The sequence below is a fragment of the Dermacentor silvarum genome, chromosome 1, assembly GCF_013339745.2.
Source record: "Dermacentor silvarum isolate Dsil-2018 chromosome 1, BIME_Dsil_1.4, whole genome shotgun sequence".
In the NCBI taxonomy this organism is placed as follows: Eukaryota; Metazoa; Arthropoda; class Arachnida; order Ixodida; family Ixodidae; genus Dermacentor; species Dermacentor silvarum.
In genome coordinates this window covers 83,578,068-83,600,920 of record NC_051154.1, presented here as the reverse complement: position 1 = coordinate 83,600,920, position 22,853 = coordinate 83,578,068, and the positions used below count along the sequence as shown (strand labels likewise).

General features: G+C 45.3%; 1 protein-coding gene across 4 annotated transcripts in view; it reads left to right on the top strand.

The window, feature by feature from the left end:
- LOC119431670 (transcription initiation factor TFIID subunit 4-like) overlaps positions 1–22,853 on the top strand; it is a 99,498-nt gene that overhangs the window by 66,231 nt on the left and 10,414 nt on the right. For all 4 annotated transcript variants that reach the window (XM_037699164.2, XM_037699169.2, XM_037699157.2 and 1 more), the window contains 6 exons: positions 5,599–5,768; positions 5,842–5,972; positions 6,192–6,317; positions 10,741–10,797; positions 13,750–13,860; positions 13,996–14,046. In XM_037699164.2, the coding sequence (XP_037555092.1) occupies positions 5,599–5,768; positions 5,842–5,972; positions 6,192–6,317; positions 10,741–10,797; positions 13,750–13,860; positions 13,996–14,046 (646 nt within the window). The remainder of the gene's footprint in view (positions 1–5,598; positions 5,769–5,841; positions 5,973–6,191; positions 6,318–10,740; positions 10,798–13,749; positions 13,861–13,995; positions 14,047–22,853) is intronic.

Here is a 22,853-nt window from a genome sequence, read left to right as displayed (position 1 = left end):
TGGGTGCAATCGACTGTAACATTCCATTCATATTTCATGTGAAAACTGCAGTAGTTTTCCATTGTGCAACCATACGTATGGTGTGACGTCCGAGTCTTCATCTTTGGATGGCTTCATATATGAACAGTGCACTTCTGGTGAACGGAACTCCAGCTACCCCGGCTCAGTTGTTAACAGCCAGTGATGACAAATAAATAGCAATGGAAGCTAAAAGTAAAGGTTTCCAACGTTGTCGCGCATGGTGGCAGATAAGTCTGTTTTTATTGAAGATTCTCATTTATGTGCTGCAAGCAAGAAATTCAGACCTAAATTTAAAGGGGTTGAGACATCAAATTTCTGGCTTGCGCGTTGTTTGTTTCAAACGTTTCTTATTGCTCCAGAAAGCATGATACACACTGGAAGGTTCATATATTCTCGGTAAATAATTTAATTTCGCATTATTTATGTGCACCATTTTCGGTTTCGGTTTCTCGGCGCCGAGTTGGACAGTGACGTCACTGGCTAGGAAGCTTGGTCACGTGGGCCCACAAGGCTGTGACGCATGCACTCCTGCATCGTCTGCTCTCGCACACACGTTTTGTACCAGCGCAGGCAAACAAACCCACGCCGACAGTTGCCATCGCTAGCTGCGGCAGCTCCGATTCCCACAGTGTCTGTGTACGATGCAGCTTATACTGCACTCTAGACTCGAGGCTTGCCCCGGGCTGTGGGTCACCGCTCATTGTACGTCACTCTAATGTGGTATGACGTCACTAAAACGCGTTACGCTTCCAACACAATGACGTTGATGTTAATCGCGCTAGCGATGGGTCTCGATCGTGAGAACGAGCATTTAGGCACTCTTTGGAAGCGAATTAAAATATATTTTAAACGTTTGCTGTGTCCAACACTTCATGTTGAGTGTCCTTTCATACAGAGGAAACCTACAGCAGGCCTTTTATACCCACAAAATTTGGTGTCTCAACCCCTTTAAGAAAAAAGATATACGGCCCTTATACGAGAATATGGTACATTAGTGTTTGAAGGTCGACCATGTGTTGCACTTGAAATGCTGGTAGCCTGTTCAGGTTTAAGCATAACTACCCTTAAGACCACAATGTGCGTGATGCCTCTGGTTAAACGAATGGTATAGATTTGCTGCTTCCATAGTCAATAACGGTACTAAATCAACAGTACATATCAAACTAAAGTTATAGTCTACGTTCAGTTAAAAGTGCTTTTGTGCATTTTTTGGCCTAAGTGAATGGTAATTTATTATGTTTAAAAAGCCAGTCACTTCCCCTCATTCTTCTTGTGGGTGGGCTTCACACTAGATGGGGGCAAAAAATTTAGGTCTTAGTGGCTGAAATAATCTTTGGTGGCACTGTGCGTGAGTTTTAGCAGCTTGAATTGGATACCAAGTACTAGAGAGATACCATATGTGCAAAAATGTTAAGAAAGTTTTTGCTGCTGCTGCAGCTGCTGCAATTACCAGCAGAAAAGCATTTAAGATTTCATTAGGGTCCATGCTTCAAATATGTGAAATCTTGTTTCCCCAATTCCACAGTGTGAATTAGCTGCATGGGGAAGTCAGTCTCTTAATGTTCAGGGTGAATACAGATGCACATATGCAGAAGCAGGTCTTTGAGGAAGCAGCTCAGTGCAATGAAGAGAAAATGGGTTGCAGTGCAGATTGAACCAACTGAAGGAAGTCTTTGCTTTGAAAAGGCCTAACCATAGGCTTTAGGTCTAGTGGCGTGGACTGCTTCTGGTTTGCAGTATGAATGAATGAATAATCTTAAAAGATACTGGAGTCAATTTTAACTGCACACAAACAAGAATGCTTGAGTCCTGCAAACACTCTCAGTCCCAGGTTGTTATAGTTGCATGAGAGTTCTTTAGACTACGAGTAATGTTGCTTTATAGTGGGTACCAGACCATGGCACTTGGCACGTCTGACAATGTGGCTGAAGTGCTACTGGTCAGCGTTGGGTCATGGGGGGTGGGAGCCGGCAGGTAGACTTGTTTAAGCTGCCAATTTAGATACCTTGCAGATCCCAAATGTTGTGCCTTTATGTTGTGCTTACTGGAAAATAATATATCTGCAGATATTGCAAAATGAAAAACAAAAAACTGGAAAAAAACATCATTAAACTTTCATGTATGTAGTCGTCATGAATCATGTGAGCTTTCATGAGAATAACTGAAAAACAAGTGGAACCTCGATTATACGTTCCCCGGTTATGCGACAACCCGCATTTTACGATGAATTGGTTTGGTCCCGGCAAAACCCCCATAGCAATTATGTATTAATAACCTCGATTACACGATGCAATTTTACGCCGACCCGCCTCTTATGACGCCTCTCTGGTACTGTCCGGGAGGGGGGGGGGGGTTTAAGCAGACGCTGGCTGGCATGTATGCACACTGCAGGCGGCTCACAACGGGTGTGCAATGCCGTATTTACGCTAAAGTAACGCGACCGCGATCGTAACGCGAGGGGCGACTTTGCAGTCACGCAAAATAAAGAAAATAAAACTGCTAATGTAACACGAGATGAACGGAAAAAGAAATGGTACCTTTATTCAAGGAATCGCAATTTGGAAAAGTTCTCTTCACTTGTAATCGTCGTCTGAAGAGGAGATGGAGCTTTCCTTGGGCGGTCTTCTCCGGCGATCACTTTCGTAGTTAGTTTCAGCGAAATTTGGCTTGACTCGGCACTGAAAGTGTTCCCAGCAAGTGTTTCTGGCGCTGTCCTAAGCTCGCAGTCAGTGCCAAGAGAGCTGTCGGCAGTATACTTCAAGGGGGCCGGGACGAGCAGAGTCTCGCGAGAGCGAAACTACAGTTAAACCTGCTTATGACGAACCTCCATATAACGAATTCCTGGATATAACGAAGTTTTTCTATTCCCCGCCGTTATACCATAGAAGCACATCTATTTGAAACCTCTACGTAACGAAGTGGCAGCGGGAGACCCCCTCGATATAACGAATTTCCCCCTCTGACAACCTAGAGATTTCGCCCCAAATTTTGTCATTTTTGCGCGAGCAGCAACCGGAAGCACCTTCTCCGCCGCGACGGAATGCGAAGCGAGCGCACGAGTGCGTGCGGGAGTGTGGGAGGCGGGCCTGCATCCCTCGACCCGGCGATCTTGCCGCCGTGGGTGTGACCTTTCCCTCTCCCTTCATTCAAACCTGATCCTGCCGCTTGCTGCAGCTGGCCTAGCCCACCAAGCCGGCAGTCTCTCCTTTTCCAGTTGATGTTGCTGACGCGCTTGTACACGCTGTGACACATCACACTCGATGAGCGCGGACACGCGCTGTCAAACACTGGCGGCGTGTGGAAGCGCCGCTGGAGAAGTGAGCGTGCTGTTGACTATCGCTTCAACGCAAACTGAGCGCCGAGAACACACAGCACGTACAAAGCTACGAGCCGCCGACGCACCTACACTGCTAGACTCTGCCCCAATGCTAATTGATCGCTTTCAAAATACGGCCCGCGCGACCGCGCAGTGCGCAGTTGATGCCAGAGTACAGTAGAACGCCGCCCCGCTATCCCTCCCCCTCGCTCTCTCGCCCGTGCCTCGAGTGCAACGGAAGAAGGCGCGCTTCCTTCCTGCTTTTCTTGCGCGCGTGAGATTTAGACGCGGTCGTTGGCTCCCCTCGCACGTTTTCACTCGCACATACAGCATACGGCGCGCGGCGTCTGCGTTGTTGCCCTTGGACTTTATATGGAATATCTATGAGCCAAAACCAACTTTAGGGCCACAACGCGTCATAGACACCATCTTTATATAGCAAATACGGATCTCAAGGATCTCTACTACTACGGATCTCTACTTTTGCTGGCGGAAACCGAAAATACGTCATAGTTGTCGCCCCCGGCACTTTGGGTGGCCAGCCATCGTCAAGCCGCCAAGCCAAGCGACATGAAAAGTCAAAATGGCCGCTCGGGCCAGTGCGGGGTGGCAGTTCGCAACGTATGATGCGGGAACGGTCCCACAGTTGCGACGCAACAGCGGGGTTACCAATGCATTGGGTTCTATGGGAGCTGTGCTGGGACCGGCCGAAAACGCAGCCCCCGGGAACGTAACAGCGGGGTTCTACTGTAACACTATACGACGTTACGACGCCATCGTGACGCTCGCTCTTCGTTTCCGATGCCTCGCGCTTGTGTGAAACGACACGCGTCCACGCATCCGGTACCTGGTGTGACATTCAAAGGATGAGTGCTTCGACGAAAACGGAAAACGGGTGCGCGTTACAATTGAGGGCACGTTAGAATCGAGTAAATACGGCTTATAAGCGTTTCTTTTTCGAATTTTCTTGCCGAAGCTGCATATAACGAAATCCTCTTTATAATGAAGTTTTTCGGAAATTTGTCAATTTCGTTATATCCAGGTTTAACTGTATCTCCAAAACTGATCGCCCGAGAATTGTCATCTTCCGTGCCGTCGAGCTTGTTTGAGATTTAAGTACTTCTTAAAAGACCGCACAACCATTTCATTCAGGGTCAGTACCAGGCCACTTCATATTGCACAAAGCCTTTCCAACTGGCCTCACATTTAAAGGAGGCCTGCCGCTGGTCCCACCATCCGTAAATCGCCGACTCCTTGACGGCGAGACACCGAGCTAGTGCGGACTTCCCCAGCTCCTCGGCCATCAAAATTGCTCCTCTCTCGAAGCAACTGTCATACCGAATGCGCTGCGTCGCCATAATGTCGCGAATGAGTGGAGTCGAACCGCAAAAGGAATGTAGGATATTGCGTCATTGTAACCAGTTACAAGCACAGCGAAAACAGCGTCGATTCCAACCAAAAACAAGCTCTGTTTTCGGTCGACTTGTCTATGGATTGGATCGAGACGTAAAGTTGCAGGTTGCCAATGTAACGCCAAACATCGCATTTTTAGAATATTTGTTTTAAAATGGTCAATTTTGCCGTGTTTCGAATGTAACGCAAGGGTCGAGTTCAAGCAACGAAAATCATGAAAAGAAAAAACTCGCGTTGCAATCGAATTAATACGGTAATTTTTTAATCATTTAATCTACCTTCCTTGGAAGCAGTGCAGTTTCGTGCCTCAGGCTTATTCAGGCGATCTCTACCCATTTTTTGGGCAAGACTGAGAGTCACTGCCGATATTCTTAGTTTTTTGATTATACAACGGTTTTGCGTGGTCCCCTCAAAGTCGTATATTCGGGGTTCCACTGTATTTCTTGCAAGTATAAAAAATACATAAAAGCTTTAAAAATTATTGATCACACTATTCTATGTGCAGGCGATGCTGTACAGCTCTTGTGATGAACTTGATTCTGTGATGCATGTCTGATTGCTTGTGAAAAATTTTGTGAGCTGTTCTTCTCAATGAAATGAGAAGAACAGCGTGTATATTTCTTGCGACAAATAAAGATTTTTTTGATTTGATTTGATTTGAAAGAACAAAATTCTTCAGATTGTTTCTGTATTTAAGTATTCAACAGCGATGTTGAAGATGCACTTGAGAAAGCCACTTTACTGACTGAACCTAGACTCAGCAAGTGAAGTCAATTTAATTCTGTAAGGGCATGGGAGAAACAGGTAATGTCCACAAGTCCTGAACAAATGTATTATCCTCTATGCAGGGATGATGATGACATCAACGATGTGGCAGCTATGGGTGGTGTCAACCTTGTTGAAGAAAGCCAGAGAATTCTTGCATCTAATGCCGAGATTGTTGGAACACAGATAAGGTCCTGTAAGGATGAGAACTTCCTCTTCACGAACCCTTTGCAAAGGAGGATCACAAGCATAGGTATGGTGGCTTGGGACACATGGGGTCATTGATTGTGTGGCTGTGACCCTAATGGCTCATGTTGGTCTTGCAGCTGTCAAATACGGCATTGAAGAAATCCCATCAGACGTTGTTGCCCTAATTTCCCATGCCACACAAGAACGGTTAAAAACGCTTGTGCAGAAGCTGGGTATTGTGGCTGAACATCGTCTTGAAAACATCAAGGTCAGGAAAAAATTTTTGTCCTTTGCACTTTTACATTTTCATAATGTTTACAGAATTTTTCAGCACCTTCTAGCACTCATTTTGTTCACCTTTTGAAATAAATGACTGGGCATGGCAACAAGCAAGTTAGCAGTGGTACAGAGTTAGTGTTTTTGTGGTGAAATCGGTGTGAAACTTCTCATATCTTCTCATCCCTTGTGACATGTTATTGTTTTCCAGACTGATTCTCGATATGAAGTGACTCAAGATGTGAAAGCACAGCTCAAATTTCTGGAAGAATTGGACAGGTTAGAGAAGAAAAGGCATGAGGAGCAGGAGAGAGAGATTTTGCTTAGGGCTGCAAAGGTGAGTACAGTTATTTTTCGTCCTGAAAAGATATTTTAATTTACAGTATTTTACTTAGATATTTGGGTCCAGACTTTCTACACCATGTAGTATTGCAGCTTTTATGCTCATTTAGGGGCATTTTTCTTAAAAAATGCAGTTGGAAAACAGCTCATTTGTACTTATTATGCTCCTAATGATGTAACAATCAAAGCGAAATGTGGACAAGGTACCGGGGGTATATTTTACAGTAGGGGCTACCAGCACTGCTTGATGCCTTCAGCTTAACTCGCTTTCTTTGCTTATATGCACTGTAGTGCACCAGTGACAGAACACCTATGATTGATACAGTAATTTAAGTTATTAATTGCATCAAGGTGATGAAAAAGAGCAATAGCCCTTAGTGACGATTACATTGATAGGGTTAAGACCTTGTGTGTTGTAGTACCAGCCCAAACAGTAAGAGAAGTGTAGAGATTCTGCAATGTTACTTCAAACAGAGTGGCTCTGCAGAATTCTCCTGACGTCTTTCCCCAATGAAAAAATCTTTTGGAAAAAAATCTGAAAAAAAAAAAAAATCAAGGGCGATCATAATTATGCTCACTTTGCATCTGATTAATAAGCTAACAAATCTGGTCCAGAATATTGTAATGATTAGTTTTTCATTCTTTTCCTTTTTGTGTTTCATCAATGGCCCTAGTGGCTTTCCACCTACGTTATTATCAAGATTGACGGGTCATGAGTGGTGTATAATAAGAAAAGAATAGAATCAAGCGAAAGGAATTGCAGCATTATACTGGCCCTGGGAGCCTTTGAAATCTTGAGCTTGTTCTTTGCTCAAACAAAACTTTGAAATAAGGAATACTTTTTTTCCTTTCCCTTCGATTCCTGTATAAATTGAGTTTGCAGTGTAAGGTTTCCATGTTTTTGTTGAAAAACGATAATGTAAGAAAAGTCTGCTTATGAAGTTCCTGCCAAACTCAACTTATTCAGAAAAGCAGCACCCATTTTCAGACCACAACACACACACACATGCGTCCATGTAGACAGACAGAGACAGGCCGAGCTTTCATGCATCAAGTCTAAAAAAAAAAAAAATTGTGCAGATCCCATCCACTGTAGGAATCGACGTTATGCGAAGCATTTTGCAGGCAGCTGGCTATACAGCATTGTATTGGGTTCCACAAAGCGATACTAGGTTGACCAATTTGTGTGTGTGACAGAAGTACTGTGAACTAGGATAATGCGAGAGTGCGTGTGTTTCACATAGCAGCAAGACGATGACGATGGTATCGACAATTGCATGACTTCTATGAGCGATCGAATTCATGTGAACGAGCAGCATGGAGGTGTGAGATGGATAAGAAACGGAAAAACTAAGTGCTCACTGACAGCAGCATGTGGTATCACTTGAAGAACACAAACGGGTGACTTGACGGCGAAACTGTAGCACAACCTGAAGCTTTTGTCCTTGTATATTCATTCTACCAAGTGCCTGGTGCACTGCTCGCCTTGGCTGAGCCACGTTGACTTTGCCATAGTGGAATTTAGTGCAGCATTGTCGTACTCGGACACTATGTGCACCAGGAAAGAGCAGGCCTCAATGTTTTATTTAGCAGCCTGGTAACGGCGAGAGTGGCCGTGAAAGTCTGGTGTGAACTTAAGCTTCGGGAGGAGCGAGGAGGTGGCGTGTTGCTGTCCGGCGTTAGGAAATCAACGCTTGTGGGGCACTTGCTTTTCAATCGCTGTTTGAATGAATGCAACCACCACCCAGTGTTCTGCTGCCGAGATGCCAGGATTTTACGTGTGCCACCTTGCTCGAGTGCAGGTAGTATGCGAGAGTCAGGCGAGATTCTGATTGCGAAGCTGGGAGGATGATGCAACGAACATCACGAGATCACGGACACGAGCGTATAGGCATCGCCCCAAGTTAGTTGTTAGCTTGGTCCACTGAGTTGGCCTAAGTTCTTGTCATGGTAATAATGTTATGACATTCATGGGAATCATATCATGCCTTGACTTTCAGACATGCCATGATAGCATTCATGGCATTCATGCCAATCATGTTATGACCTGCATGTCATGACACATATATCTCGTATATACCCAGTTTGACGCTGCCCCTTGTAATTTTTGTTCGCCTCATCTGCAGTTCCGTCAAAATTCGTTGGCATGCACTCGAATTAATGCCTGTGTTCTCCTCATCGATTGTCATTTGGTGATCTTAGTTGATTGTTTCACGAATCAAATCAACATTTTTGTCTGTTCAACTGGCTGAAGGGCAACCTGAAGCAAGGTTCACCTTCAGGGTTCATTCTGCCATCTTTCAATCGACTATACCAGTCGTAGACTTGAGTACACTTCAAGGCTTGTTCCTTGAAAGCATCTCGAAGCATTCCATGAGCTTCTGTAAAAAGAGAGAGAGAGATGCAGACTACGATCACACATGATATTTTCATAGAAGTGCCGTGTTTAACCTCTTCAGTACAAAGTGTTGAGCAAAATGACTTGCTTCTACCATGACTTCCGTCAAGCCACTGATAGCAGAGGGCTAAAGCTGGGTATACCTAGTGGCGGGACATGGAAGTACACATGTTAGAGGTGTGAAATTAAAGTTGGGTTTCTTTTGTGTCCTCTCTCATACACTGTCTGCAGGATTAGCCCACTTTGCTATGACACTCACTCGCCAGGGTCGGCCATGGCCATGTTGATATGACGACACATTGACGAAGATGGAATGACGAAGAAAGAAGGACGTCGATGGAACGATGAAGGCAGTACGGCGATGATGGTATTACGACAATGGGATGAAGATTCTGAAATGATGATGGTATAATGACGATGGCATGAGGACAATGGAATGACGACAACCGTGTGATGATGATCGTGTGGCGAGAATTGGATGACGAAGCTGAAATGACAACGATGGAACGACCACGACGGCATCACGATGATAGTATGATAACTAATGTATGATGACAAGGGCATGAGAACGGTGACATAATCACGATTGAATGGTGACAGCGTGATTTTGATGGAATGATGATGGAAGGATGTATATTGGACGATGATGACAGCATAATGACAATGGGATGATGTTTCTGAAATGATGAGGATTGTACGACGACAGCGTGATGACAACGGCATGACGGCAGCATGACAAAGCTGCAGTGACGACGATGGAACAAACACGACGACATCAGCACCATGAACACATACCTAGTGGCCCAAGCTAGTAGACAACTTGGTTCACTGTGTGGGCGTAAAAGACTAGATAACAGGTAGACTCAAAGTGCCTGAAGTAAGCAATAAATGCTAATTGCATTAAAAACTGGGTACACTATAATTTGGTAAATACTGCTAAATCGAAGCAACAGTTTTTTTTACGTCTTTTTCTGCCTCATTCTTTAATTCAACCCGCTGGATAATCAGATAAATTTTGTTGGTCCCATCCAGGTCGAATTGAAGTCAACTCTGTCTGTCTGTCTGTATCTCTCTCTACCAAACACTCAGAAGAAGGGGGAGAGGCTGTAATAGCTTTAGCATACGAATCAACCACTGCATCATGCATTGTCATCGACTCCAAAGCAACCTTAATTAATTACACCAAGGGACTTATATCACCTCAAGCATACCGAATTCTCATTGGAACACATCCTACCCACAGAAGAACTGTTCGACTGATGTGGACACCAGGCTATGCAGGGGTAATTAGGAACAACGCTGCGCACGACGCTGCCCAAGCAAGTATCAACCGGGAGAGTCACTTGCGTCGTCCATCTCTCTCCGAACAACAAATCCCTGAAGAGACCCAAACAGAACTACACCCCCCAGAACCACAATCCTATCAAGAAAGAAGTTTCCTAATACGAACAAATGGGAGATCGAATGACTACTTACGGAGAAATCCTCAAATACTATTGAAATGCTCGCTACAGATACCCTCCTCTTGACAAATTAATAAACAAGCATCAACCAACTACATGGAGACTTTTACAAACAAACACCTTCCCTACACCACTAGTCATGCACCAAATACACCCAGAAGCATACTCATCACACTGTGAGACATGCAATACACCACGTGCAGACCTCCGTCACGTAATATGGGTATACCCATCAGCACCAAACAATATCAGACACAGCATAAACCATAATGCTGAAATAACCCCTGAGCAGTGGGAGGCTATACTGCTCAGCGAATGCCCAGAAGTCCGGCTGGCGGAGGACGCCGCTACGGTTCAAGGCCTGGCCTGCGTCTGACAGAACTGGGAGCTTTATGGGTCTAGCCTCCTGGCCCCTCCATTCCCCTTTCGAACTCGGCAGGGACTTTTCAATAAAGATGTTTTATCTCTCTCTCTCTCTCTCTCTGTGTGTGTGTTCATATTTATATATTAATGGATTTCCTGACTGATAAGCTTTTTCTACTTCAATTATTTGACAGAGTCGGTCGAAAATGGAGGATCCGGAACAGCTCAAGCTAAAGCAGAAGGCAAAAGAGGTACGTTCTGACTTGCTGATCTTTTTGTGCCTATCTGTTCTCTTTCTCTTTTCCCCTTCCCCTCACGGAAAGTTTTGTATGTCTAATGTGTCCAATACTTGTAGTGGTTACGTGGGAAGTGCCACAGCCAATTTTTTTTATATGAAATTTTTGATATGCAGGCACAATGGCATTTATGTGGTCCTGTGCTGAAAATAATGAACTCATGCATTCAGAAGTGCTTAATTATTTCTATAATAATACAGTGGAATCTCGATGATACGAATCTCACGGGGTCACGCAAAATATTCGTATTAGCCGAAATTCGTATCATCGAAACGCAATTAAAACTAGCCAAATTAAGGGGGGACGTGGGGATCTGATCGCGAAAATCGCGAGAAAAATTAATTTTTAAAAACCACGCGTTTCGGTATCTGCAACCCCTAATCTACGCTGTATCAAAATGGTTTGGCTGAAAACGCACTAAAAGTGCCCGAAAAAGATTAATTCATCAGTGCGCAGGCTGAGAAAGCAGCTTTAAATCGCGCGAAAACACCGCAGTTCACGGAGACATATCTCGTATTTCCCGCCACCGAGCGCCGCCATCTTGGTATCATTCGAAAGCTCAAAGTTTCGCCGTTCCCCTACAATTCTAGCCACTGTAGTTCCGCTGCTCAATTCGTCTGTAGTCGCCATCTTGTAACAAACGCACAAACACAAAAGAAGCGCGGGTCTGCGATAGGTAGTCACACGGGCCCTCCGATGAAAGCAGGCTTCCGATTCGCTGCCGTGCTGAAAGGCGTCTCTTCATTGGTTGCTGCTATGACAGGGGCAAGATGGCAACCGCAGTTGTCTGCTTCGTAAACCACGCCGGCACCTTCACTTGACACGCAGAATTCGGATTACTGAGAGCTCCCAGGTTAGTGATGGATCGTCGCTCGTTGGAGAAGAAATTTTGGACGAAGCACGCTTTCGAAATACGGAAGCACAAGCCTCCTACAGCAAGAAAAATACGGCGATTAGCAGGAGAAGTGGAGGAGCACCCGACTGAACGTGCCGCGCTACCTTGCACCGTAGATTACGTGCCCCGCTAGCTAGCACCATGTGACTCCGGCAGCGAAACCGACAATCGCCCTGTGCCATCGGCACCGATAACGAAGTCGACGGAAGACGCGCCAACGGAGGCTCCCGCGCCTCGGCGTACGGCCGCGCGAATCAGCCGAGATGGTATCTCGGTAGACATAGCTCGCTGCGACTAGACAAAATGGCGCAAACACTAAGAACACGGCCCGAAGCACAGCAGGCACTCCATCCGGCCGATGGCACGCGTAAAAGGAGGAAAAGCACAAAAGCAACAAAACCGCCACCGCTTCAAACTCTTCGCGCCCAGTCGTGGCCTTCGCGCTGTCCAGCGCCGCGTCCGCGCCTCCGCACCAAAAGAGAACGGGAGAAAGTGCGTGACTGCGCGCTGTTCTCTTTCGCGGTCGTCGGTGGGGCGGCGTTCGTTCGTATCAACCGATGCGGGTCAAAAATCGATTCGTAACAACCGTTCTCTAGCACGTTGCAAAGTAATGGGGCTCGGCCGGGACCACAGAAAAAATTGTATCATCCGGAAATTCGTATTAGCCGTGATCGTATCATCGAGATTCCACTGTATATATGTGTCCTTATTTATATGTGTTAGAGTATGCCGCCGCCGTAGTTCCGCATGACCCATACCAACGACTTAGAGCCGCGGTTACGCGAGGAATCGAGACAAACTTCGGAACAACTCAGTCTGTAAGGACAGACTTGTAGTAGATGCGTTGCATATAAATGTACCGTGCTTGTAATCAGCCAAGCCATTTTAAAAATACTGCTTTATTGTTAAATTCGAGGCTCTGAATTACTAATGTTTGAACGTGGGCTGGTTGTTTCTTTGGCATATTTTGACAAAAAATAGCGCGGAGACGAAAAAGTGCTGTATTTTCAGAAAAAACACAAAATTCCATTCCATTCTGGGCAAAAGGCGCTTAATTCTATTCCCATTCCATTCCTCCAAGCGTTATCGCCATTCCATTCTGGGGTCGCGAAAATGTGGAATGATTCCGGAGTCATTCCAATTCCGGAGTGGTAACTCCGCAACACTGGCCTCAAGCAGTCCATGACTGTCAGAGACTAGATTAATTGAAGAGGCCCAGTGTGCTGCTGAGCACAAGGTCGTGGGTTCGATTTCCGGCTGCGGTGGCTGCATTTCGATGGGGGTGAAATGAAAAAGCACTTGTGTACTTATATTTAGGTGCACATTAAAGTACCCCAATTGGTTCAAATTAATCTGGAGCCCCCCCACTACAGCTTCCCTCATAACCCACTGTGTGGTTTCGGGACAGTAAACCCCACAGTTTAATAAACATGTATATAAATTATTGGGTGTCTGAATGATTAGTCCCACTCTATGGGACCACCTATCTGACAATACATCTTTTTTCTGTAGCAAACCACAGTTTTACACATCAGTTTCACCGTAAAATACACCAGACATTGCACACCCATATACTTGAAGCGTAAGGTGCGTGCATTCTAATCGAACACGTAAACAGGCATATTCTCTATAGTTGAGGACAGGACACAACACACCATTTTCTCATCTAAGTCGACTACAAAGACTGATGAGTTTGATGATGATTGATGATGACTTAGTTTTCTGGGGCTGCGGCGCAACGCTGCCATGATGCTTGCAAAAGCAGAATTGTTGCACAATAAGCCTGATGCTTGCTATTGTGATTTAAACATTCAAGTGCACTCCAGAGGCAAGACTTTGCATAAGAGCCGGTGGTGTCCTCTGTTGTAAGCTTCACAAACTAAACCACTGAGAAGGCTTCATACAATGCCACTTATTCTGAACTCATTTGAATTACTTCCTCCTGACTTCTTATGATGACACATTTATTTCTATTGCCTCTTGATATTAAACAGCTTTGTTGATGGTTTCAGATGCAAAAGGCAGAAATGGAGGAGATGCGGCAAAGAGAGGCGAATATGACGGCCCTCTTGGCCATTGGTCCGCGGAAGAAGCTGAAGACAGAAAATAGTGGGAATGCAGGGGTGAGCTTTTTAACATTGCTCTGAGTCTGCATGACTTGTTATGATAAGGAATAGTAGCACTCAGTTGCTATTGATGTAACATTGGTATGAGAAACATCATTGTCTTGTCCCTCCCCTGTCCCCTCATTTCTCCAGGCTGGCCTCGGCACTGGTTCCGGCCTCAGCAACTCATTCTCAAAACTTCCGGTAAGTAAGACTTCTACTTCCTAATATTTTTTTTGTGGTACTTCTAAGAGCAAAATTGCTACTATATGTAGCTATGGTTTCCAACCGAGAATGGTGCGTGGACTCATATTTGCTAAAACTGAGTTTGAATCTAGTAAAACAATCCCAAGGCCGACCTAAACCTGGACTGTGGCTGCGCCAGAAAATATAATGATGGTTATTAGTTATAGCAGAATATTCGACACGTGTTGTAGATATAGTACAGTAGACATCCAATAATTTGGCTCCTGCTTAATTGATTTTTCATTAAGTTGATTTTGATCAAAGTGTGGGCTGGCACCCACACATTTCTAAGGGCCAAAGCTTTTGTTACTTAGATCCTATAATTGGACCTTGTCAGATAATTCAAACTTAACTGGTCAGCATCCGCATGCCTGATCCCCAATGCTACAGTGCCTTGGTGGCACTAGGGGACAGTTACCTGTGTTAATGGGCCCCTCATCAGCTATGGCCATTTTGAGCTGACAAGTGCAGTGCATACAACGTGCACTAACACTCGTGTCTACTAAGTGTTACAGCCCTACGCACCGCGGAAAGAGCTGAAATTTTAAACTGAATGCCGTCAGCCCTTTTCCTTGCGAGCACCATGCTCCAAGAATATCAGCAAGTGCGCCTATGTACATGTATATGCTGTGACATCGCTCATAGTGACACGTGACACTTCGAGAATTATTCAGGGCAACATCTGTTATTTGTGTAATCTATTGCTTCAATAGACGAATTAAAGTTTAGAGAAACAATAAAACACACAAACAAAATGTCTGTGTGTTTCTGTTTTGCTTTGCACTGCAGCAAGAGAGATGTACTTCCGGTTCATCTGCTTGTTCCATGTCGTGCAGTCGCACGCACTGACGATGAAACTGACATTTTCTATCATGTTCGAGCATGCGATCATGCTCTGTGATCCGCTTGCGTGTGCCTCAGTGTTCGTGCAGCACTGACTTATACCGCTAGTCGGGTGTTCTCGTGCGCAGCACGCAAACTCGTGTGCTGTGCGAAGCAAGGCAAACGGAAGAACTCGGCGCTCGAGGCCGTCACTACAAGTGCACTGCGCAGCAAAAAAAGCGAGGGGGAAAAAAAAAAAGAAAAAGAGGTGGGGCCCGTGACGTATGCGTCACGTGATTCTCCGGCTCTGGCCGTTGTTCCGGCATGCGAAAATGCAGGGAAGGAATTTTCGCTTGGGGAGGCTAGACGGGGCAAGTGGAGAGAGAGCGTCTCTTGGCAGTGAAGCTCGCCTCCTGAAATCATGGGTTTGCGGTACTTAAATATTTATATCTTGGCTATTAATGAAACAATTTGAAAAATTCTTGCAGTAGAACACTCCCAGAGGGCACGAAACAACTTTTTTTTTTGAACTTATTTAATAATGAGTTTATTTGCCATCATACATATTAGATGGGAGGATGGAGGGAGAAAAAGCTGCTCACATGCAGTTTGACCAGCCCACAGTCTCTGATTTGTTTATTTTAGCAGAAGCAGCATATCAACACATAAAAGTATACACAAAATTGGCACAATAAGTGAAATGTATCAAACGGGGTAATGATCGTGTCTTGAACAAAAACAAATTCTATTGACAATACAAACCACGGAACAGCATGAAATCACAGCAAAAGGAAGTATGCAAAATTAAGAACTGTACATTATGCGGAGATTCCGATAAAAACAAGAAAATATATCAAAGCCATCTAATTTGTAGGCATTTAGAAAACAGGATAACGTGTAAGATAAACGTCTGGTATTAAGATGAGGAGTATGAACTAACCAGCTTTCTCCATATCTAGTTGGGTAGCGCGGTAATTTATTTTGCAAATTTGCAAGAGTGTGTAAACTACTGAGGTTTTGTCTTATCTCTGTTTTGAACTTCACGCTCAGTCTGTATTTATACATGTTGTGTATACTGATTACTCTGGCACTGAGAAAAAGGTGAGCTGTGTGGGATCGGTATGATGTATTATAAACATGACACATGTATTTTTTCTGTAAAAGATGAATGCATTGTAAGCTAGAGGGAGCTGAGGTTCCTGACTTTCAGCATATAACCAAAATTTGCTGTGGCCTGGTGAGGTGCCCTTTAAAGTATACTTTATCTCTGCTGCTGATTTTCAGCCTGTCCTCAGCAGAGTTTCAAGTGAAAATGGCAGCTCACAATAAATGAATACTGACGTATACAATTCTAATGTGCACCTTGTTCCTAAGAAAATAGGTCTAATGTGCATCTTGTTCCTAAGAAAATAGGTCCAAAATGGCCTGCACATTACAATCAAATATGAAATAGAATCTGCATTCGCGGCATTGACAACAGCCTACTGTCAGAGCCAGCGTCATAGCCATTGTCATCACAAGATGGTGACAAAGCAAGTTTTCATGGAAGTTGGTGATGCACTTTCATTAAAAAATTTTATTCAGAAGAGAAGTTATTTTACGTGCTAAGCTAATGGCAACATAGCTTCATCATATGCTTTTGGCGTGTTGAAGTCTTGTGTTAATCGCAGGACAAACTGGGGAAGTGGTTAGTCTAGGTGTGGGCCACCTTTCTGTTAACGGGGATTGTGGAGTTGTTCAAGAAATGTGGAATACCAAATGCAGTACCGTGCCGGAGTTGACAATGTAGCCCAAATCGATATAAAGCAGTGGACATGAAGTGTGAATACATTTTCATTCTGTGAAGGTAAACTCTGAAGGCTTCATTTTTTTTTCTAATTCCAAGCTTCGGAGCCATGCTATATTTTTCTTTTAAGATCGGGTGCATGTTATATTTGGGCGAACATTTATGTGCTAGATTCGGATAAATACTGCTAAATTAAGCTGACGTATGTTTGGATGTTATTTCTGCTTCTTCTTTTAACTCAATTTGCTGGATAATTTGATCAATTCCATGAGTCCCATCAAGGTCACCTTAGCAGGACACTGTGGTCAAACCACAGCACAGGCTGCACTTGTGGTTGACCTCCGAAAGTGCTGCAGTCAGTAGTACAGTTGAATAATTTGGACTTGATGGGGACCACCTAAAGGTCTGAATAATAGGGAATCTGAAATATCTGATGCGCCAGAAAATAAATGACTTTATTTCGCTAGTGGAAAAAAAAAGAATGTGTAGTACAGTAGAAGCTCGTTCATACATTTTCAAAAAAAGCTGCGAGAAATAAACATACTATCCGGGAAGACGTACTATGTGAAATCCAGCAAAAATTGAGGCTAACAAGCCCATATTGAGGTGCAAGGGGAAAAACATTTATTTCTTGCATAACATAGTTATTTTGTGCTCGTGCATCTCACCCTTCGACAGGAACAGCTCCTTTTTTTACACATTGCAGACCCTTGTCCGCATTCTCATTGTTTTTCGTACGAAAGAAGCTTTGCAAGGCTTCCAGTCCAACAAGGGCTTTGGCGAAGGTAGCCATCGGCGCAAGCCTTTGTTCTTGCCGCCGTCTTCAGGTGCCTCGTCCGCCACCACCTCCGCTACGATCTCGGCGACACTTTGCGGCTCGCAAGTCAGGACATTGTCGTCTATCACGACGAACTCGGCGAAGGGCACATCGGCGTCAGTGGACAGGAATTTCTCATCCATGTCGTCATCATAGTCAGAGGCGCACACCACGAGGTCATCCTCGCTGTGCTCCGTATCCTTGGCTGCAGGCTGACGCCGAAAGCCGCACTTCTTGAAACAGTTATTAACCATTTCACACGTCGCACTCTCCGAAGAAGTGTTTAAGTAATGCATCGTGTCGAGAAGTGATAGTTTCCCAGGGTCTTTGCCACATGACACGTGAGCAAGAAAGCGTCGCACAATGCACTTCCGGTACAAATGTTTTACATTCTTGATAGTACTAGTGTTGAGAGGCTGCACGTGGATGGTCGTGTTTGCTGGTAGAAACACCATGCAAAGGTTGTGAAGGAATGATGTGTCCTTCAGATGGGCAGCGCAGTTGTCCAAAAACAGCACGCCACTGCACCCCTTGCATCTGAGTTGTTCGTCAAGGTAACGCAGGAAGCATTAAAAAAGTTCACAAGTCATCCACGCCTTCGTGTTGTTCTTGTAGACACAAGGCAGACGAGCGATCTTCCGCAGGCATGTCGGGTTTTTCGCCTTCCCAATCATCCATGGCTTTATCATGTCGCTGCCATCTTCATTGCAACAAATCAACACAGTTAATCGTTTTTTGCTGGCCTTTCCGCCGTGGCAGGACTCGCCCTTTATGCTCAACAACTTGCTAGGCTGAACTCGAAAAAAAAAAAAAAAAGACCGAGCTCACCTACGTTGTGAACGTCGTGTGGATGAAAATAATTATGGTGGGGAGCAGTGATAGCCACTTATCGACGTCTGCCAGATTCACGCTTGCTGCCTCCCCGTTCACCTGCTGGTAGGTGATGCCATGCCTAGCTCGAAAGCAACTTATCCACCCATTGAAGGCGGTGAAGTCGTCAATCCCTAGAACATCAGCAATTTTGAGTGCTTTCTCCTTGAGGGGACACTAAAGGGAAAAATGGATTTCTTCAGCATCAGTAGATTACCTTTCTACGATACCAAAAACACCACTCTTACTGCGAGAAGCTGCTTGGTAAGCCAGAAAAAAACTAAAAACACAGCAGGCGAGTGGCGACACCATCTTGAAGTTCCCACACCAGCTCACCATTACTCATGGATTTTGACAGCGGCTTCTAGGTCCCAGTTAATTCTTTAGCGGTAAAGATTGACTACATTGTGTTCTAAAGGAGCCCAAGACTGAATGTGGCAAGTTTCGTGCACTTTTACTGAGCCAATGTGGCCCAAATATGAAAAATTACTTTAGAACTCGTGACGTCACACTGAAGTGGTGACGTTGAGTTCCTGCACGAAATTCAAAAAATTAAACTTTGAGCTTCATTTTCTCTTATAATAATTGACCTATTGCAGTGTAATTAACGACACCAGAGTTGTCAATTAATACTTTTTCAGTCTAAGTTGATTTATTGTTTTGATTTAGTGTCCCTTTAAGCATGCTGCCATCAGAGTTAACTCCGGAGGCCTGCGCTTGCTTAAACCACTTCAATAGCGCCTCCTCCAGCTCCCCATGACGGGCTCCACGAGCTTGCTTTATTGCGCCGCTGAATACCAAGGCGTTCGTCTCAATCTCTTTCCGCTTCGACACAACGGTATTCGCAGTAGACGCGGGCAGTCCAAGTTCATTCGCTATGTTGATTCGCTTCCTCTTCGGTTTCCTGTCGACAACCGCTAGGATATTCAGCTTGTCCTTAATCGACAAGGGCTTGCGCTTCCTCGACGCCATGCTTGGCTGCACGCTACCGCTACCGACTGCAGCTGTCACGAATTGTGCACCACTGAGCAGCATGCAGCCTTGCACTAAGCCTTGCGTCAGCCGCCACCAGCAGAAGCGGCGCGACTGTAGCTCGCAGCTGATTTAGTGTGGCAGAGCCAAAAAAAAAAACTTACATCACACTAAGATGAAAACGAGAAAAAACTGAACAGCAAACTAAAATAAGATGTTTAACAGAAAATGTTCAACTGTCAATGTTGTGGGGTCTCACACATGCTCTTGGGACAAAGGAACGACAATACAGTAGTGCAAACAAACAAAAGGGCATTTATTGTGCCTTTCACACACTAATGCATGCTAGCGAAAGTACTACCCATAGAACATTCACATGGGCGCGCAACAAATCAAGGAAGTCCGACTCACCGCGACCGGATAGTGAGCGAATATGTTCGCCCCATGCTATGACACCATCGCCTAGTCGTTCACGTGTACGGTCACGCGAACGGTGGCACGTTCGTCCATACCGGTGTCCTGCTCCTAGCCTCACGAGACGATCTCACGAAGCATGGATCGGAGCACGCGCGGAACGTCCGCATCGCTCACCGTCCCCAACCCGAAGAGGAATAGCCTCCTCCCTTTTGCACCCCTCGTAACCCCCCCACTGTCAGGTGGCATTAGCAGCGCAACACTAGCGCCATCTCTCGTAATACGCTGCAACTCCGCCGCCGTAAAGCTACGCGGCGAAGCCGGATTACAGGATACGGGAGCCATGCGTGGAAAACATCAGGGGACGCGTGAGAGTTGCGCATCCCCACAATGTCAACAATATAATTTTATTTCTTTCCTTCAAAGAGACTGTTAAAAAGCCGTTTGAAGATTTTGACGGCCACCGTGGCCGCCTACCTCCACGTTGATGTGTGGTTGACTGAGAGCTGAGGTGAGCCCCTCCATGCATTTTCCAACGGACACGATGGAGGGGCTTTAAGCTGAGGCAATGGCTTAGGAGGCGATCGAGCAATTCGGAAAAGACGCGGAGGGGACAATTAAGCGCTGCAGAGAAGCTGTGGGGGCGAATGAGCAGTGCAGAGAAGTCGCGGATGGGGGGGAATTGAGCACTGCAGAGAAGCCACCATCTGCCACTTAGCGCTTCATAAGCACATGAGAGCGGCCTTTTTGCACACCTGAATGAGAATTTTTCGCTGCAGAACGTATCATACGACTGCAGCTTGCTGCAATGCTGAACGCTGTTGCCGAATAATCATATTTTCCGGGAACATATTAACCGGAATGTATTAACACATTCCTCTATAGGGTTATTTTTGTTTTTGGCGATTGTGAGCGTAGGAGCTGGGAAATCGTATTAAGCGGGAACGTATCAACGAGGTTCTACTGATTCTCAAATGACCACTTTCAGGGATACTGTCGCTTTGGTGGGATTTCGCGTTATTAGTGTCAGATGCATCAGCGTCTACGAGCGATGGCATTCTTGCCACAGTGCCAAGCATGTGATTGTCCATCGACACGTCTGGTACTAGTCACGTGAAATGTTGTGCAAATAAAATTATCTTCGATAGTGAATTTGCAAGAATACAGCCCAAGTTTGTTAACGTGTTGCTATATGTGCACACACACTTGCCTGCAATCTGGTCAGTCCGTGTCTCGACTATTATCATGCTGTCGCCACAGATATTGGACGAAAGTAAAGTCAATGAATGCACCGAATTTTCATCTCCTGGTAACATAACAGAAGTCGACTGTGCTGCGATAGCCGAATCATTGCCAGCTTTTTCAGAACATTCATTGTCCGGCACATCCCTCACTTAATCAATGCTTTTGTTGGTGCAGACATTCAGGGTGAATTTGGTGCCGCTTGAAGCAGCTTGAAGAAGTCGTCGAGACTGTGTCGCTGTTTAACATGTGAATGTACAAACGCCGGACGCGCGGAACCAACGCCGGTGGAACATACATGGCAATGCAGCTTTGAAACAGCTTGCTGGACTTGGCTTGTTCTGCGGTTTGGGTACGGTTGGTGCTTGATCAACTAGGCTTCGCTAATTTTGGTTATGAGGAGGCACCGGCAACATAGCTGACGACCATCCCGCGGCGATGCGGGCAACACATCAAAGCTAGAGTATCGCTATTTCTGCTCGACCAGCACGAATGTCTCGCACATAAATTCACTACCGGAAATGATCGCCACTGAATACAACTTACCTTTGCTTTTCATGTGCCATCACAGCTTATAGTACATTAGTCATCTCGAGAAAGCGTTGGCAAGCAGATCTTGCATGGGTCCATGATTGCGCTTGTGAAATGTATCTTCTGCAGCTTTGCCAAGTGTAGTTCACATGCGTTTTGGGCATTGGCTGGTTCGTGTCGCACTTGCCTGCTGCGGCACGGTGCACGCTTGCGTTCTGAAAGCTGGGGCAGAAAGATGTGTTCGGCCTTACTCTACGCAGCGTTGTGTACTGCACAGCCATCGCTCATGTTCAAGTTCGTGTTCGAGCACCCAACGGCCACGTGATGCGTCGGCATTCTTGCAAGAGCTCAAATCACATGCGCAATGAGAAAGCACGCCAAGAGAGGCACTAATCAACTTGCAAATGTTGAGCAAGTGACGTGCCTAGGCACAACTGAGAGGCCAGCAGTCGTGTACGGTTTTAAAACTTTCACCATATTTGCATCGCAGCCGCTCACTGCCAGGTGCACGCATCGTTTGCTTAGGCGCTATTTAAAGGCTGCTGATAAAAAAATTTGACATTTAGCAGCCCTGCGGCTTTACCAAGATTACATTGATAGTATATGCTAAGCATTTATAGTCAATTTAGCCCAAGTGAAATTTCATTGCAGTTGGCCTTTAAGATTCATCTTCTTAGATCATTGGTGTTTCGGCAGCCTGAAAAGCCTTCAATGACACAGAATGATGATGCAAATGCATCAGGGTTTCATAGGACGAGTTTTGGGCAATCTGGGCCACAACAGGGCACGTAAAATGGAGCTGGTTGCTACCAGATATTCTCCATCATGCTTCTTTGTATGCTCATAGAAATGGGCAAACTGCTTCTTTATGTCACCATAGTCTCATTGACCACCTTCATTCATGAGGATGGTGGTGAAGTTGGTCAACGCACCAGCCTTACATTGCCACTCTCAGTCACAGACCCAACTTGTGAGGGTGCCTCTTTATGTTGAGCACAATGTGTATCATACTTTCAGTTCAAGATGGTTCAGCTGTGTAGGAGTACAGCTGCACCTCTTTTCAACAAAAACTATTTCTTTGTCTTCTGTATAGAGGGCTCATGTAGAGCACGAGAAATATTAGCATAGAAAGCAAACGATTTTTGTGCTGCCATACTTTGACATACAAATGTTGATATGCTCTATTTTAGGAGTGTGAATATTCAAACCTTTCAAATTTGTCCTGGCAAAATCACTTCTCCGGAAGCACGCAAGGTGGAGGAAAGGTCATGAAAGGGAAAATTTGTCATCCACCTGACTGCAGCACGAGGC